This window comes from Phaenicophaeus curvirostris, unplaced genomic scaffold (genome assembly GCF_032191515.1).
Source record: "Phaenicophaeus curvirostris isolate KB17595 unplaced genomic scaffold, BPBGC_Pcur_1.0 scaffold_93, whole genome shotgun sequence".
In the NCBI taxonomy this organism is placed as follows: Eukaryota; Metazoa; Chordata; class Aves; order Cuculiformes; family Cuculidae; genus Phaenicophaeus; species Phaenicophaeus curvirostris.
In genome coordinates this window covers 169,536-187,404 of record NW_027206715.1, presented here as the reverse complement: position 1 = coordinate 187,404, position 17,869 = coordinate 169,536, and the positions used below count along the sequence as shown (strand labels likewise).

Sequence of the window (17,869 nt, the reverse complement as noted above, 5' to 3'; positions counted from 1 at the left end):
GGGTTGGGTCAGTTTGGGGGGGCAGCTTGGGAGGTTAAATCAGTTTGGGGGGCAGTTTGGGGGTGTTGGGGCAGTTTGGGGGGGTTCAGTTTGGGGGGGGAGTGTCTCCTCACAGGCCACGCCCCCTCCCTCAGGCCACGCCCCCTCCCCAAGGCAAATCTGGGGGTGCAGACCCTGCCCCCCCCCCCCCAATCTCAGCCCCAGGGGTGTGGGGGGGGCAGTACGGCACCCACAGCTCCTTTAACCCTTTATTGGACCCCAAAACCACAGAAACCAACCCCAAAACCTCCCCCCCGGCTCCGTTTTGGGGTTCGGGGTGTCCCCCTGGCTCCGTTTTGGGGTTTGGGGGTGTCCCCTCCATTTCGGGGCTCGAGGGTGTCCCCCTGGCTTCATTTTGGGGTTTGGGGGTGTCCCCCTGGCTCTGTTTTGGGGCTTGGGGGTGTCCCCCTCCATTTCGGGGCTCGGGGGTGTCCCCCTGGCTCCGTCTTGGGGTTTGGGGGTGTCTCTCTGGCTCCGTTTCAGGGTTCAAGGGTGTCCCCCTGGCTCCATTTCGGGGCTCAGGGGTGTCCCCCTGGCTCCGTTTCGGGGTTCAGGAGTGTCCCCCCAGCTCCATTTTGGGGTTCAGGGGTGTCCCCCTGGCTCCATTTCAGGGACATGGGGGGGGGTGTCCCCCTGACTCTGTTTTGGGGCTCAGGGGTGTCCCCCCCAGCTCCATTTTGGGGTTCAGGGGTGTCGCCCTGGCTCCGTTTCGGGGACACAGAGGGGGGGTGGCGTCCCCCCGGCTCTGTTTTGGGGTTCAGGGGTGTCCCCCTGGCTCCATTTCAGGGACACGGGGGGGTGTGTCCCCCTCACTCCGTTTTGGGGCTCAGGGGTGTCCCCTGGCTCCATTTTGGGGCTCAGGGGTGTCCCCCCCCGGCTCCATTTTGGGGTTCAAGGGTGTCCCCCCGGCTCCGTTTCGGGGTTCAGGGGTGTCCCCCCGACTCCGTTTCGGGGACACAGGGCGGGGGGTGTCCCCCTGACTCCATTTCGGGGCTCAGGGGGTGTCCCCCTGGCTCCGTTTCAGGGACACGGGGAGGGGGGGGGGTGTCCCCCCAGCTCCGTTCCGGGGTTCAGGGGTGTCCCCCCCCCGGCTCGGTTTTGGGGTTCGGCCTCACTGCTGCTTGGAGCGGGGCCAGAGGCGCGCGGCCAGGCCCCCCAGGAACAGCCCCCCCGGCTTCTTGCCCTGCGCCAGCTCGGCCAGGCGCTGCTGCTCCTCCTGCGGGACGAGGCTCGGGGTGAACCCCCCAACCCCCAGAGTGAACCCCCCAACTCCAGAGTGAACCCCCCAATCCCCCAGAGCGAACCCCCAAACCCCAGAGCGAACCCCCAACCCCCCAGAGTGAACCCCCCAAGCCCAGAGTGAACCCCCCCAACCCCAGAGCGAACCCCCAACTCCAGAGTGAACCCCCAACCCCAAAGCGAGCCCCCCAACCCCAGAGTGAACCCCCCAACTCCAGAGTGAACCCCCAATCCCCAGAGAGAACCCCCCAACCTGAGTGAACCCCCAACCCCAGAATGAACCCCCCAATACCAGAGTGAATCCCCCAACCCCCCAGAGAGAACCCCCCAACCCCAGAGCGAACCCCCTAATCCCCCAGAGTGAACCCCCCAAGCCCAGAGCAAACCCCCAAACCCCAGAGTGACCCCCCAAATCCCAGAGTGAACCCCCCAATCCCCAGAGCGAACCCCCAAACCCCAGAGTGAACCCCCCAATCCCCCAGAGCGAACCCCCCAATCCCCCAGAGCGAACCCCCAACTCCAGAGTGAACCCCCTAATCCCCAGAGTGAACCCCCCAACCCCAGAGTGAACCCCCCAAACCCCAGAGTGAACCCCCCAATCCCCCAGAGCGAACCCCCAAACCCCAGAGTGAACCCCCCAACCCCCAGAGAGAACCCCCAACTCCAGAGTGAACCCCCCAACCCCCAGAGAGAACCTCCAACTCCAGAGTGAACCCCCCAACCCCCAGAGTGAACCCCCCAATCCCCCAGTGCGAACCCCCCAACTCCAGAGTGAACCCCCCAATCCCCCAGAGCGAACCCCCAACTCCAGAGTGAACGCCCCAATCCCAGAGTGAACCCCCCAATCCCCCAGAGCGAACCCCCAAACCCCAGTGCAAACCCCCAAACCCCAGAGTGACCCCCCAAATCCCAGAGTGAACCCCCCAATCCCCCAGAGTGAACCCCCCAAGCCCAGAGCGAACCCCTCAACCCCAGAGCGAATTCCTCAACCCCCAGAGCGAACCCCCCAAACCCCAGAGTGAACCTCCCAAGCCCAGAGCGAACCCCCAAACCCCCAGAGTGAACCCCCAACCCCCAGAGAGAACCCCCCAATCCCCCAGAGCGAACCCCCAACCCCCCAGAGTGAACCCCCCAACCCCAGAGTGAACCCCCCAACCCCAAAGCGAGCCCACAAACCCCAGAATGAACCCCCCAACCCCCCAGAGTGAACCCCCAATCCAGAGTGACCCCCCCAAATCCCAGAGTGAACCCCCCAACCCCAGAGTGAACCCCCCAATCCCCAGAGTGAACCCCCCAAACCCCAGAGTGACCCCCCAATCCCCCAGAGCGAACCCCCAACTCCAGAGTGAACCCCCAACCCCAAAGCGAGCCCCCCAACCCCAGAGTGAACCCCCCAATCCCCAGAGAGAACCCCCCAATCCCCCAGAGTGAACCCCCCAAGCCCAGAGCGAACCCCCAAACCCCAGAGTGAACCCCCCAACCCCCAGAGAGAACCCCCCAATCCCCCAGAGCGAACCCCCAACACCCCAGAGTGAACCCCCCAACCCCAGAGTGAACCCCCCAACCCCAAAGCGAGCCCACAAACCCCAGAATGAACCCCCCCAACCCCCCAGAGTGAACCCCCAAATCCCAGAGTGACCCCCCCAAATCCCAGAGTGAACCCCCCAACCCCAGAGTGAACCCCCCAATCCCCAGAGTGACCCCCCAAACCCCCAGAGCGAACCCCCAAATCCCAGACTGACCCCCCAAATCCCAGAGTGAACCCCCCAATCCCCCAGAGTGAACCCCTCAAGCCCAGAATGAACCCCCCAAGCCCAGAGTGACCCCCCAAACCCCCACAGCGAACCCCTAAACCCCAGAGTGAACCCCCAAATCCCAGAGTGAACCCCCCAATCCCCCAGAGTGAACCCCCCAAGCCCAGAGTGACCCCCCAAACCCCCAGAGTGAACCCCAAATCCCAGAGCGAACCCCCCAATCCCAGAGAGAACCCCCCAACCCCAGAGCAAACCCCCAAACCCCAGAGTGAACCCCCCAATCCCAGAGTGAACCCCCAACCCCAGAGTGAACCCCCCAATCCCCCAGAGTTAACCCCCTAATCCCCCAGAGCGAACCCCCCAATCCCCAGAGTGAACCCCCCAAGCCCAGAGTGACCCCCCAAACCCCAGAGTGAACCCCCCAATCCCAGAGTGACCCCCCCAAACCCCAGAGCGAACCCCCAACCCCCCAGAATGAACTCCCCAACCCCATTGTGAACCCCCAAACCCCCAGAGCGAACCCCCAAATCCCAGAGTGACCCCCCAAACCCCAGAATGAACCCCCCAACCCCCCAGAGTGAACCCCCAAATCCCAGAGTGAACCCCCCAACCCTCCAGAGTGAACCCCCAAACCCCCAGAGTGACCCCCCAAGCCCAGAGCGAACCCCCTAATCCCCAGAGTGAACCCCCAAGCCCAGAGCAAACCCCCAAACCCCAGAGTGACCCCCCAAATCCCAGAGTGAACCCCCCAATCCCCCAGTGTGAACCCCCCAACCCCAGAGTGAACCCCCAAGCCCAGAATGAACTCCCCAACCCCATTGTGACCCCCCAAACCCCAGAGCGAACCCCCAAAGCCCAGAGTGACCCCCCGGCACCTCCTGGAGCCGCGTCCGTCGCTCTTTGAAAGCGCCAGCGGATCCTCCTCCAGCGCGAAGTTCTCCAGCACGGGGCGGACGTCCTCCACCCCGCTGAGAGCGATGGCTGAGAAAACGGGGGGCACGGGGGTTTGGGGGGGCCACAAGGGATCGGGGGGTCACAGGGGTTCGGGGGGGTCAGAGGGAATGGGGGGGGGGTCGGAAGGGATCAAAGGGTTTAGAGGGGATCAAGTGGGGCAGAGAGGTTTGAGGGGGGGACAGGGAGGATTGAGGGGGTCAGAGGGGATTGGGGGGGGGCAGAAGGGATTGGGGGGGTCAGAGGGGATTGGGGGGGTCAGAAGGGATTGGGGGGTCAGAAGGGATCGGGGGTTCAGAGGGGATTGGGGGAGCAGGGAGGGTTTGGGGGGGTCAGAAGCGATCAAGGGGTTTAGAGGGGATCAAGTGGGGCAGAGAGGTTTGAGGGGGGGACAGGGAGGATTGAGGGGGTCAGAGGGGATTGGGGGGGGTCAGAAGGGATTGGGGGGGTCAGAGGGATTGGGGGGGTCAGAGGGGATTGGGGGGTCACAAGGGATCGGGGGGTTCAGAGGGGATTGGGGGAGCAGGGAGGGTTTGGGGGGGGTCAGAAGGGAGCAAGGGGTTTAGAGGGGATCAAGTGGGGCAGAGAGGTTTGAGGAGACCGGGGGGGATCAGAGGGATTGGGGGGGGTCAGAGGGGATTGGGGGGGTCAGAAGGGATTGGGGGGTCACAAGGGATCGGGGGGTTCAGAGGGAATTGGGGGGGCAGGGTGATTTTGGGGGGGTCATAAGGGATCAAAGGGGTTTAGAGGGGATCAAGTGGGGCAGAGAGGTTTGAGGGGGGGACAGGGAGGATTGAGGGGGTCAGAGGGGATTGGGGGGGGTCAGAAGGGATTGGGGGGGTCAGAGGGGATTGGGGGGTCAGAAGGGATCGGGGGGTTCAGAGGGGATTGGGGGGGCAGGGTGATTTTGGGGGGGTCAGAAGGGATCAAAGGGTTTAGAGGGGATCAAGTGGGGCAGAGAGGTTTGAGGAGGACCAGGGGGGATCAGAGGGGATTGGGGGGGTCAGAGGGGATTGGGGGGGTCAGAAGGGATTGGGGGGTCACAAGGGATTGGGGGGGTCAGAGGGGTTCGGGGGGGTCAGAGGGAATTGGGGGGGGTCGGAAGGGATCAAAGGGTTTAGAGGGGATCAAGTGGGGCAGAGAGGTTTGAGGAGACCGGGGGGGATCAGAGGGGATTGGGGGGGGTCACAAGGGATTGGAGGGTTTAGAGGGGATTGGGGGGGGCCCAGATCCGTTTTGGGGGGCTGTTTTGGGGTTCAGTGCCTCTTGAGGAAGGCGGTGAGGTCGGTTTGAGGAGGTGTCAGGGGGTTAGGGGAGCTCAGGGGCTTGATGGGAGCTCAAGGCGGGTTTGAGGAGCTCAGGGGGTTTTTGGGGACCCCGAGTCTGTTTTGGGGGCTGTTTTGGGGGTTCACTGACTCTTGAGGAAGGCGGTGAGGTCCGTTTGGGGAGGTGTTGAGGGCTTTAGGGGAGCTCAGGGGCCTTTAGGGAGCTCAGGGGGTCTCAAGGTGTCTTTAGGGGAGCTCGAGGGGGGGTTGGAGGAGCTCAGAGGTTTTTGGGGGGTCCCGGTTCGGTTTGGGGGGGCTGTTTTGGGGTTCGCTGACTCTTAGGAAGGCGGTGTGAGGTCCGTTTGGGGAGGTGTTGAGGGCTTTAGGGAGCTCAGGGGGCTTTAGGGGAGCTCAGGGGAGCTCAAGGGAGGGTTGGGGGAGCTCGAGGGGGTTGGGGGAGCTCAGGGTTTTTTGGGGGACCCCAGTTCGGTTTGGGGGGGCTGTTTTGGGGTTCACTGACTCTTAGGAAGGCGGTGAGGTCTGTTTGGGGAGGTGTTGAGGGCTTTAGGGGAGCTCAGGGGGCTTTAAGGAGCTCAGGGGAGCTCGAGGCGGGGTTGGGGGAGCTCAGGGGTTTTTTGGGGGACCCCGGTTCGGTTTGGGGGGGCTGTTTTGGGGTTCACTGACTCTTGAGGAAGGCGGTGAGGTCCATTTGGGGAGGTGTTGAGGGCTTTAGGGGAGCTCAGGGGGCTTTAGGGGAGCTCAGGGGGTCTCAAGGTGTCTTTAGGGGAGCTCAGGGGAGCTCGAGGCGGGGTTGGGGGAGCTCAGGGGGTTTTGGGGGACCCCAGTTCGGTTTGGGGGGGCTGTTTTGGGGTTCACTGGCTCTTAGGAAGGCGGTGAGGTCCGTTTGGGGAGGTGTTGAGGGCTTCAGGGAGCTCAGGGGGCTTGAGGGGAGCTCAGGGGGTCTCAAGGTGTCTTAGGGGAGCTCAGGGTGAGCTCGAGGCGGGGTTGGGGGAGCTCAGGGGGTTTTGGGGGACCCCGGTTCGGTTTGGGGGGGCTGTTTTGGGGTTCACTGACTCTTAGGAAGGCGGTGAGGTCCGTTTGGGGAGGTGTTGAGGGCTTTAGGGGAGCTCAGGGGGCTTTAGGGAGCTCAGGGGGTCTCAAGGTGTCTTTAGGGGAGCTCAGGGGAGCTCGAGGCGGGGTTGGGGAGCTCAGGGGGTTTTTGGGGACCCCGGATCCGTTTCGGGGGGCTGTTTCGGGGTTCACTGACTCTTAGGAAGGCGGTGAGGTCCGTTTGGGGAGGTGTTGAGGGCTTTAGGGGAGCTCAGGGGGCTTTAAGGGAGCTCAGGGGAGCTCGAGGCGGGGTTGGGGGAGCTCAGGGGGTTTTGGGGGACCCCGGTTCGGTTTGGGGGGGCTGTTTCGGGGTTCACTGACTCTTGAGGAAGGCGGTGAGGTCGTAGAGCGCTCGGTCTCCGGAGCCGCCGTCCCAGGGCGGCAGCGCCAACCCGTTGAAGGGCTGGAGGCAGAAGGCCTCGCGGCGGCAGTCGACGAGGACCACGCGCGCCGGGGTCGCGGTTCAGGCACGAGATGTCCTGGGGGGAACAAGGAATCATTCAGGGTGAACTGGGGGGGTCGCAGAGCCCCCCCAAAACCCTCCTCAGGGCCCTCCCCCCCCCTGTACCCCAGACCTTGACGTGGTGCCCGTCATGTAGCGGGTGGCGTCGCGGAAGAGGCGGTAGGAGACGAAGCCGTGAGGGTCGATGCTGTCGATGAGGGGGAAGGCGGTCTGGGGGGGTAAAAAAAAAAGGGGGGGGGGGTGAGATGAGGGGGCAAAAAGAGGGGGGGGGGAACAAGATTGGGGGGCAAAAAGAGGGGGTGAAAAGATGGGGGGGTGAAGAGATGGGGGTAAAAAGATTGGGGGGGTAATAATGAAGGGGTAAAAAGATAGAGGGATAAAAAGATGGGGGGGGTAAAAAACATGGGGGGGGTAATAATGAAGGGGTAAAAAGATGGGGGGTAAAAAGATGGGGGGATAAAAAGATGGGGGGGTCAAAATGAAGGGGTAAAAAGATGGGGGGTAAAAAGATGGGGGGTGAAAAGATGGGGGGTAATAATGAAGGGGTAAAAGATGGGGGGGTGAAAAGATGGGGGAGTAATAACGAAGGGGTAAAAAGATGGGGGGTGAAAAGATGGGGGGGTAATAATGAAGGGGTAAAAAGATGGGGGGGTGAAAAGATGGGGGGTAAAGAGATGGGGGGGTGAAAAGATGGGGGGTGTAATAATGAAGGGGTAAAAAGATAGAGGGATAAAAAGATGGGGGGGTAAAAACATGGGGGGGTAATAAATGAAGGGGTAAAAAGATGGGGGGTAAAAAGATGGGGGGATAAAAAGATGGGGGGGTAAAATGAAGGGTAAAAAGATGGGGGGTAAAAAGATGGGGGGTGAAAAGATGGGGGGTAATAATGAAGGGGGTAAAAAGATGGGGGGGGTGAAAAGATGGGGGAGTAATAACGAAGGGGTAAAAGATGGGGGGGTGAAAAGATGGGGGGGTAATAATGAAGGGTAAAAAGATGGGGGGTGAAAAGATGGGGGGTAAAGAGATGGGGGGGTGAAAAGATGGGGGGGTAATAATGAAGGGGTAAAAAGATGGGGGGGTGAAAAGATGCGGGGTAAAGAGATGGGGGGGTGAAAAGATGGGGGGGTAATAATGAAGGGGTAAAAAGATGGGGGGTGAAAGATGGGGGGTGAAAAGATGGGGGTGAAAAGATGGGGCGGGTGAAAAGATGGGGGTGAAAAGATGGGGGGGTGAAAAGATGGGGGTGAAAAGATGGGGGGGTGAAAAGATGGGGGGTGAAAAGATGGGGGGTGAAAGATGGGGGGGTAAAAGATGGGGGGTGAAAAGATGGGGGTGAAAAGATGGGGGGGTAAAAGATGGGGGTGAAAAGATGGGGGGGTGAAAAGATGGGGGTGAAAAGATGGGGGGGTAATAATGAAGGGGTAAAAAGATGGGGGGGCCTGGTGCCCCCCCCATTTCCCAGTACCCCCCCATTTCCCAGTGCCCCCCCCATTTCCCAGTACCCCCCCATTTCCCACTGCCTCCCCCCATTTCCCAGTACCCCCCATTTCCCAGTACCTCCCCATTTCCCACTGCCTCCCCCCATTTCCCACTGTGCCCCAGTTTCTCGGGGCCCCCCCCCAGTTTCTCGGGGCCCCCCCCCCACCATGCCGGTCTCGGAGGTGAAGACCACGATCTCGTAGAGCGGCGCCAGCTCCTGCAGGAGGGACGCGATCCCGGGGCGCTTCTTGAACCTCCAGCCCGTCACCAGCTGGGGGGGGGCAAAAAGGGGGGGTCACAGAGTGGGGGGGCACTGGGAGGGGGGACACTGGGAGGCACTGGGGGACACTGGGAGGCAATGGGGGCACTGGGAGACACTGGGGGGACATGATCCATAGCAATTCTTGAACCACCAGCCTGTCACCAGCTTGGGGGGGGCAAAAAGGGGGGGTCACAGAGTGGGGGGGCACCGGGGGGGGACACTGGGAGGCACTGGGGGGCACTGGGAGGCACTGGGGGGACATGATCCATGGGCAATTCTTGAACTACCAGCCTGTCACCACCTTAGGGGGGGCAAAAAGGGGGGGTCGCAGAGTGGGGGGGCACTGGGGGGGGGACACTGGGAGGCACTGGGGGGCACTGGGAGGCACTGGGGGCACTGGGAGACACTGGGGGGACATGATCCATGGGCAATTCTTGAACTACCAGCCTGTCACCAGCTTGGGGGGGGCAAAAAGGGGGGGTCACAGAGTGGGGGGGCACTGGGGGGGGACACTGGGGGCACTGGGGGGCACTGGGGGGCACTGGGAGACACTGGGGGGGACATAATCCATAGGCAATTCTTGAACTGCCAGCCCAACACAAGCTGGGGGGGAGGTGGGGGGGGGAAAGGGGGGTGCAGGGGGGGGGTCCCAGAGGTTGAGGGGGGGGGTTAAAAAGCGGGGGGGGTCACTGACCGACCACTCGGGGTGCAGCAGGACCCCCGTGAGCTCGATAACCAGCGTGTAGGGGGGCTGGTAATAGGGTTCGCGGAGGGGGTCCGGCAGCAGCTTGGGGCTGGTGGGCTCGATGATCATCTGGGGGGGGGGGGGGGGCAAAAAAAATCGGGGAGGGGGGGGGACACACACACCAGAAATGAGACGGGACCCCAAAAACGGGGATAGGGACCCCCCAAGGGGCAGGGGACCCTGCTCCAAGGGACAGAGCCCCCCCAAGAGACAGGCAACCCCCCAAGGGATGAAGACCCCCCCCAAAGGATTAAGACCCCCCCAAAGGATTAAACCCCCTCCAAAGGATTAACCCCCCCCCAAGGATAAAGACCCCCCCAAGGATTAACACCCCCCCCAAAGGATTAAACCCCCCCCTCAGGGGCTTAAGACCCCCCCTCCCGAAAGGAATAAGCCCCCCTCAAAGGATTAAGACCCCCCCAAAGAATAAGGATCCCCCCCCCAAAGGATTAACCCCCCCTCAGGGGTTTAAGACCCCCCCCGAAAGGAATAACCCCCCCCAAAGGATTAAGACCCCCCCAAAGAATAAAGACACCCCCCCCCAAGGATTAAACTCCCCCTCAGGGGTTTACGACCCCCCCCCAAATGAATAACCCCCCCCAAAGGATAAAGACCCCCCCCCAAAGGATCAAAACAACCCCCCCGCAAAGGATTAAACCCCCCCTCAGGGGCTTAAGACCCCCCCCAAAAGGAATAAGCCCCCCCCCAAAGGATTAAGACCCCCCCAAAGAATAAAGATCCCCCCAAAGAATAAAGACCCCCCCCCTCCAAGGGATTAAGACACCCCCCCACCCCAAAGTGGGACAGGGACCCCTGTAAATGGGAGAGACCCCCCCAAATTAGGGAGAACCCCCCAAAAAATGAGGCTACCCTCCCCAATAATGAGGCGACCCCCCCAAATGGAGCCCCCCCCAAAAAAAAACCGAAGCAAAAGGCCCCAAAATGGGTTGAACCCCCTTAAAATGGGAAGAACCCCCCCAAAATGGGATGAACCCCCCCAAAATGGGATTGAACCCCTCAAATGGGATGAACACCCCCCCCCCCCCAAAAAATGGGGTGCCCCCCCCTACCTGTCTGTAGTCTTTGAAGTACTTGTAGGTCCTTCGGAGCTGCTGGATCCCCACGGGGTCTGCGGAGACCCCCCCAAATTGGCACAGACCCCCCCAAACTGGCCTTTCCCCCCCCAAATTGGCACAGACCCCCCCAAACTGGCCTCTCACCCCCCCAAATTGGCACAGACCCCCCCAAACTGGCCTCTCCCTCCCCCAAATTGGCACAGACCCCCCCAAACTGGCCTCTCCCCCACCAAATTGGCACAGACCCCCCCAAACTGGCCTCTCCCCTCCCCAAATTGGCACAGACCCCCCCAAACTGGCCTCTCCCTCCCCCAAATTGGCACAGACCCCCCCAAACTGGCCTCTCCCCTCCCCAAATTGGCACAGACCCCCCCAAACTGGCCTCTCACCCCCCCAAATTGGCACAGACCCCCCCAAACTGGCCTCTCCCCCACCAAATTGGCACAGACCCCCCCAAACTGGCCTCTCACCCCCCCAAATTGGCACAGACCCCCCCAAACTGGCCTTTTCCCCCCCCACATTGGCACAGACCCCCCCAAACTGGCCTCTCACCCCCCCAAATTGGCACAGACCCCCCCAAACTGGCCTCTCACCCCCCCAAATTGGCACAGACCCCCCCAAACTGGCCTCTCACCCCCCCAAATTGGCACAGACCCCCCCAAACTGGCCTCTCCCTCCCCCAAATTGGCACAGACCCCCCCAAACTGGCCTCTCACCCCCCCAAATTGGCACAGACCCCCCCAAACTGGCCTCTCCCTCCCCCAAATTGGCACAGACCCCCCCAAACTGGCCTCTCCCCCACCAAATTGGCACAGACCCCCCCAAACTGGCCTCTCCCCTCCCCAAATTGGCACAGACCCCCCCAAACTGGCCTCTCCCTCCCCCAAATTGGCACAGACCCCCCCAAACTGGCCTCTCCCCTCCCCAAATTGGCACAGACCCCCCCAAACTGGCCTCTCACCCCCCCAAATTGGCACAGACCCCCCCAAACTGGCCTCTCCCCCACCAAATTGGCACAGACCCCCCCAAACTGGCCTCTCACCCCCCCAAATTGGCACAGACCCCCCCAAACTGGCCTTTCCCCCCCCAAATTGGCACAGACCCCCCCAAACTGGCCTCTCACCCCCCCAAATTGGCACAGACCCCCCCAAACTGGCCTCTCCCTCCCCCAAATTGGCACAGACCCCCCCAAACTGGCCTCTCACCCCCCCAAATTGGCACAGACCCCCCCAAACTGGCCTCTCCCCTCCCCAAATTGGCACAGACCCCCCCAAACTGGCCTCTCCCCCCCCAAATTGGCACAGACCCCCCCAAACTGGCCTCTCACCCCCCCAAATTGGCACAGACCCCCCCAAACTGGCCTCTCCCCTCCCCAAATTGGCACAGACCCCCCCAAACTGGCCTCTCCGCCCCCCCAAATTGGTACAGACCCCCCCAAACTGGGCTCTCCCCCCCCCAAACTGGGACCTCGCCCCCCCAAACTGGCCTATCCCCCCCCCCAACTGGGACCTCGCCCCCCCAAATTGGCACAGACCCCCCCAAACTGGCCTCTCCCCTCCCCAAATTGGCACAGACCCCCCCAAACCGGTCCCCCCCCCCCCTTGTCCCCAAGGAGGGGGACAGCCCCCCCCCCCCACTGGGCTAATGACCCAATCCCACCCCCAAAAAAGCCCCTTTTGGTTAACGCGGCGGTGCCAATTCCGGCAGCTGAGGGGGGGACAGGGGACAAAGGGACAAGGGGGGGGTGACACCCCCCCTCCCCCAGCTCGGGAATTCACTCACCAGCATCGAACTCATCCGGGATCTGGGGGAGAGACGGGGGGTCAGGATTGGGGGGGGACAAGGGACCCCCCTGGGGACACAGGGACCCTCTTGGGGACATAAGGACCCCCTTGGGGACACAGGGACCGCCCTTTGGGGACAAGGGACCCCCTTGGGGACATTGAGACCCCCTTGGGGACACTCTTGGGGACACAGGGACCTCCTTTTGGGGACACAGGGACCTCCTTTTGGGGACATACAGACTCTCTTGGGGACATAGAGACCTCCTTGGGGACACAGGGACCCCCTTGGGGACACGGGGACCCCCTTTTGTGGACATAGAGACCCCCTTGGGGACATGGGGACCCCCTTCGGGACACAGGGACCTCCTTTTGGGGACACAGGGACCCTCTTTTGGGGACATGGGGAGCCCCTTGGGGACACAGGGACCGCCTTTTGGGGACATGGGGACACTCTTGGGGATGCAGGGACCCCGTTTTGAGGACATGGGGACCCTCTTGGGGACACAGGGACCCCCTTGGGGACGTGGGGACCCCCTTTTGGGGACATGGGGACCCTCTTGGGGACACGGGGACCTCCTTGGGGACACAGGGACCCCCTTTTGGGGACATGGGGACACTCTTGGGGATGCAGGGACCTCCTTTTGTGGACACAGGGACCCTCTTGGGGACACGGGGACCCCCTTGGGGACACGGGGACCCCCTTTTGGGGACATAGAGACCCCCTTTTGGGGACATAGAGACCCCCTTGGGGACACGGGGACCTCCTTTTGAGGACACAAGGACACTCTTGGGGACGCAGGGACCCTCTTGGGGACAATTCCGAGGGGACAGGGCCGATTGCCAGGGGACAATTGCGGGACGGAAGGGGCCACTTGGCACGTAGGTGACATCGTTTCCGTCCCTGTCCCCCGCGTTTGATGTCCCCTTGTCACCTCCGCTGGGACATCAAAGTCCCCTCACACCTCCCAAAACGAGGCGGGTTGAGGGGAAAAAAGGGAGAAGGGGGAGGGTTGTCACCTCCCTCGGGGACACGGGACCCACCTGGTGACACGGGGACCCCTCCTGGGGACACAGGGATCCCCTTGGGGACATGGGGAACCCCTTCTAGGGACACAGGGATCCCCTTTTGGGGACATGGGGACCTCTTTGGAGCCACCAGGGCCACCTTGGGGACACGGGGACCCCCTTTAGGGGACACAGGGAGGACCTTGGGGACACAGGGACCACCTTGGGGACACAGAGACCCCCTTTAGGGGACACAGGGACACCCTTGGGGACACAGGGAACCCCTTGAGGACATGGGGAACCCCTTTGGAGACACCAGGACCACCCTGGGGACACAGAGACCCCCTTTAGGGGACGCAGGGAGGCCCTTGGGGACACGGAGACCCCCTTTTGGGGACATCGGGACCCCTTTGGAGACACTAGGACCACCCTGGGGACACAGAGACCCCCTTTAGGGGACACAGGGAGGCCCTTGGGGACACGGGGACCACCTTGGGGACACAGAGACCACCTTTAGGGGACACGGGGACTCCTCTGGGGACACCAAGACTCTCTTGGGGACATGGGGACTGCCTTGGGGACACAGAGACCCCCTTTAGGTGACACTAAGACCCCCTTGGGGACACAGGACCCCTTGGGGACTCCCTTTGGAGACGCCGGGGTCACCTTGGGGACACAGAGACCCCCTTTAGGGGACACAGGGAGGCCCTTGGGGACACCAAGACCCCCTTGGGGACACCAGGACCACCCTGGGGACACAGAGACTCCCTTGGGGACACAGAGACCCCCTTTTGGGGACATGGGGACCCCTTTGGAGACACCAGGACCACCTTGGGGACACAGAGACCCCCTTTGGGGGACACGGGGACGCCCCTGGGGACACCAAGACCCCCTTGGGGACATGGAGACCACCTTGGGGACACGGAGACCCCCTTTAGGGGACACAAAGACCCCCTAGGGGACACAGGACCCCTTGGGGACTCCCTTTGGAGACACTGGGATCACCTTGGGGACACAGGGATCCCCTTTTGGGGACATGGAGACCCCTTTGGAGACACCAAGACCCCCTTGGGGACGCAGAGACCCCCTTTAGGGGACACAGGGAGGCCCTTGGGGACACCAAGACCCCCTTGGGGACACGGAGACCACCTTGGGGACACAGAGACCCCCTTTTGGGGACACAGGGAGGCCCCTGGGGACACAGGGAACCCCTTTAAGGGACACAAGGAGGCCCTTGGGGACACAGGGACCCTCTTGGGGACAGGGGGACCCCCTTGGGGACGTGTCCCCTCACCTTGGCTCCGTGCTCGTCCACCGCGTTGCTGCCTGCGAGGGGGAAAGAGGAGGTGAGGGGGGACGTTTGGGGACATTGTGGGGACATTTAAGGGCGGTTTGGGACCTTCTGGGGCCATTTGGGGCTGTTTGGGGCCATTTTGAGGCCTTTTGGGGCTGTTTTGGGGACATTTGGGGCCATTTTAGGGACATTAGTGGCTGTTTGGGGACATTTGGGGCCATTTCAAGGCCATCTGGGGCTGGTTTGGGGCCGTTTCGGGGACATTTCGGGCTGGTTTGGGGCCATTTTGAGGCCTTTTGGGGCTGTTTTGAGACTATTTTGGACCATTTGGGGCTGGTTTGGGGTCATTTTAGGGACATTAGTGGCTGTTTGGGGACACTTGGGGCCATTCTGGGACAATTTGGGGCCAATTCAGGGCCATTTGGGGCTGTTTGGGGCATTTTGAGGCCTTTTGGGGCTGTTTCGGGGACATTTGGGGCCATTTTAGGGACATTAGTGGCTGTTTGGGGACATTTGGGGCCATTTCAAGGCCATCTGGGGCTGGTTTGGGGCCGTTTCGGGGACATTTTTGTCTGTTTGGGGCCATTTCAGGGCCATTTGGGGCTGTTTTGAGACTATTTTGGACCATTTGGGGCTGGTTTGGGGCCATTTTGGGGACATTATTGGCTGTTTGGGGACACTTGGGGCCATTTCAGGGCCATTTGGGGCCATTTCGGGCTGGTTTGGGGCCATTTTGAGGCCTTTTGGGGCCATTTGGGGCTGGTTTGAGGCTATTTTGGACCATTTGGGGCTGGTTTGGGGTCATTTTAGGGACATTAGTGGCTGTTTGGGGACACCTGGGGCCATTCTGGGACAATTTGGGGCCGATTCAGGGCCATTTGGGGCTGGTTTGGGGCTGTTCGGGGCCATTTTGAGGCCTTTTGGGGCCATTTGGGGCCACTGGGGGCTGTTTTGAGGCTATTTCAGACCATTTTGGGCTGGTTGGGGCCATTTTGGGGACATTAGTGGCTGTTTGGGGACATTTGGGGCCATTTCAAGTCCATTTGGGGCTGGTTTGGGACCATTTAGGGTCTAATTTTGCCTGTTTGGGGCCATTTTGGGGCCCTTTGGGGCTGGTTTGGGGCCATTTTAGGGACATTATTGGTTGTTTGGGGACATTTTGAGGCCTTTTGGGGCCATTCTAGGGACATTTGGGGCCATTCTGGGCTGGGTGGGGCCATTTTAGGGACATTATTGGCTGTTTGGGGACACTTAGGCCATTTCAGGGCCATTTGGGGCCATTTCGGGCTGGTTTGGGGCCATTTTTGAGGCCTTTTGGGGCCATTTGGGGCTGGTTTGAGGCTATTTTGGACCATTTGGGGCTGGTTTGGGGTCATTTTAGGGACATTAGTGGCTGTTTGGGGACACTTGGGGCCATTCTGGGACAATTTGGGGCCGATTCAGGGCCATTTGGGGCTGGTTTGGGGCTGTTTGGGGCCATTTTGAGCCCCTTTGGGGCCATTTTGGGGCCCTTTGGGACCATTCTGGGCTGGTTGGGGCCATTTTAGGGACATTATTGGCTGTTTGGGGACATTTGGGGCCATTTCAGGGCCACTTGGGGCTGGTTTGGGACCATTTAGGGTCTAATTTTGCCTGTTTGGGGCCATTTTGGGGCCCTTTGGGGTCACTGGGGGCCGTTTTGAGGCTATTTCAGACCATTTTGGGCTGGTTGGGGCCATTTTGGGGCCATTTCAAGGCCATTTGGGGCTGGTTTGGGACCATTTAGGGTCTAATTTTGCCTGTTTGGGGCCATTTTGGGGCCCTTTTGGGCTGGTTGGGGCCATTTTGGGGACATGTTTGGCTGTTTGGGGACATTTGGGGACATTTCAAGGCTATTTGGTGCTGGTTTGGGACCATTTCGGGTATAATTTTGCCTGTTTGGGGCCATTTTGAGGCCCTTTGGGGCTGGTTTGGGGCCATTTGGGGCCATTTTAGGGACATTATTGGTTGTTTGGGGACATTTGGGGCCATTCTGGGACAATTTGGTGCCAATTCAGGGCCATTTGGGGCTGGTTTGGGACCATTTCGGGTATAATTTTGCCTGTATGGGGACATTTTGAGGCCTTTTGGGGCCATTCTAGGGACATTTGGGGCCATTCTGGGCTGGTTGGGGCCATTTTAGGGACATTATTGGCTGTTTGGGGACACTTGGGGCCATTTCAGGGCCATTTGGGGCCCTTTTGGGCTGGTTTGGGGCCATTTTGAGGCCTTTTGGGGCCATTTGGGGCTGGTTTGGGGCCCTTTGGGGCCGTTTTGGGGCCATTTGGGGCTGGTTTGGGGCCGTTTCGAGGCCGTTTCAGGCCGGTTTGGGGACATTTGGGGACATTCGGGGACCGCACCGAAGATGTAGACGACGGCCAAGCCGGTGCCGGTGCCGAGCAGCCCCGCCAGCCGCAGCGCCAGCCGCCGCGCCGCCGCCAGCCGCTCTCGCCGCCGCCGCTCCTCCTCCTCCTGATCCGGCTGCTCCGGGGGAGCCTCTGTCACCTGCGGGGGTGGGGGGGGGACACGGTCACCTGCGGGGGCCCTGGGGACACGGAGGGGACGTATGGGAGACCCCCAGGATAAAGGGGAAGGACCCTGGGGTCCCTCTGTCACCTGCGAGGTTGTGGGGATGGAGGGGGGGGACACAACCTCAGGGACCCCCAGGACCCTCAAGAACCACCATGGGGACACTTGGGGACCCCCCAGAGCCCTCAAAGACGCCCCATGGGGATCCCCAGGAACCCCTTGAACCACCCCCGTCCTTTGGGGACACTTGGGGACCCCCAGGACCCTCAAAGTCACCCCTTGGGGACACTTAGAGGCCCCCAGGACCCTCAAGGACCCCCCCAGGACCCTCAAAAATTCCCTTTGGGGACACCTGGAGACACCTGGGACCCCCGTGAACCACCCCCCGACCTTTGGGGACACTTGGGGACCCCCAGGACCCTCATGAACCCTCCAGGACCCTCACAGACACCCCCTGGGGACACTTAGGGACCCCAAGGACCCCCTTGAACCATTCCCCGACCTTTGGGGACATTTGGGGACCCCTGAAGACCCTGAAATATGCCTCTTGGGGACACTTGGGGACCCCCAGGACCCCTTTAAACCACCCCTGGCCTTTGGGAACATTTAGGGACCCCCCAGGACCTTCAGGGACCCCCAGGACCATCAAGGACCCTCGAAGTCACCCCTTGGGGACCCCCTTGAACCACCCTCGACCTTTGGGGACACTAGGGGACCCCCAAAGAAGCCCCTTGGGGACACTTAGGGACCCTCAGGACCATCAAGACCCCCCAAAGAAGCCCCTTGGGGACCCCTTGAACCACCTCTGTCCTTTGGGGACACTCGGGGACCCCCAGGACCGTCAAAGTTGCCCCGT

The 17,869-nt window shown here is 61.5% G+C and overlaps 1 protein-coding gene across 1 annotated transcript; it reads right to left on the bottom strand.

Moving 5' to 3' along the window:
* Window positions 1–235: 235 nt before the first annotated feature.
* On the bottom strand, window positions 236–16,861 carry TIMM50 (translocase of inner mitochondrial membrane 50). The gene is given in 13 exon segments (XM_069882273.1): window positions 236–1,255; window positions 3,908–3,942; window positions 3,945–4,013; window positions 6,680–6,812; window positions 6,814–6,837; window positions 6,934–6,953; window positions 6,956–7,031; window positions 8,467–8,571; window positions 9,257–9,376; window positions 10,378–10,436; window positions 12,166–12,187; window positions 14,467–14,498; window positions 16,845–16,861. Coding segments are annotated over 9 exon segments (687 nt in total). The 5' UTR covers window positions 10,378–10,436; window positions 12,166–12,187; window positions 14,467–14,498; window positions 16,845–16,861; the 3' UTR covers window positions 236–1,150.
* Window positions 16,862–17,869: the final 1,008 nt, after the last annotated feature.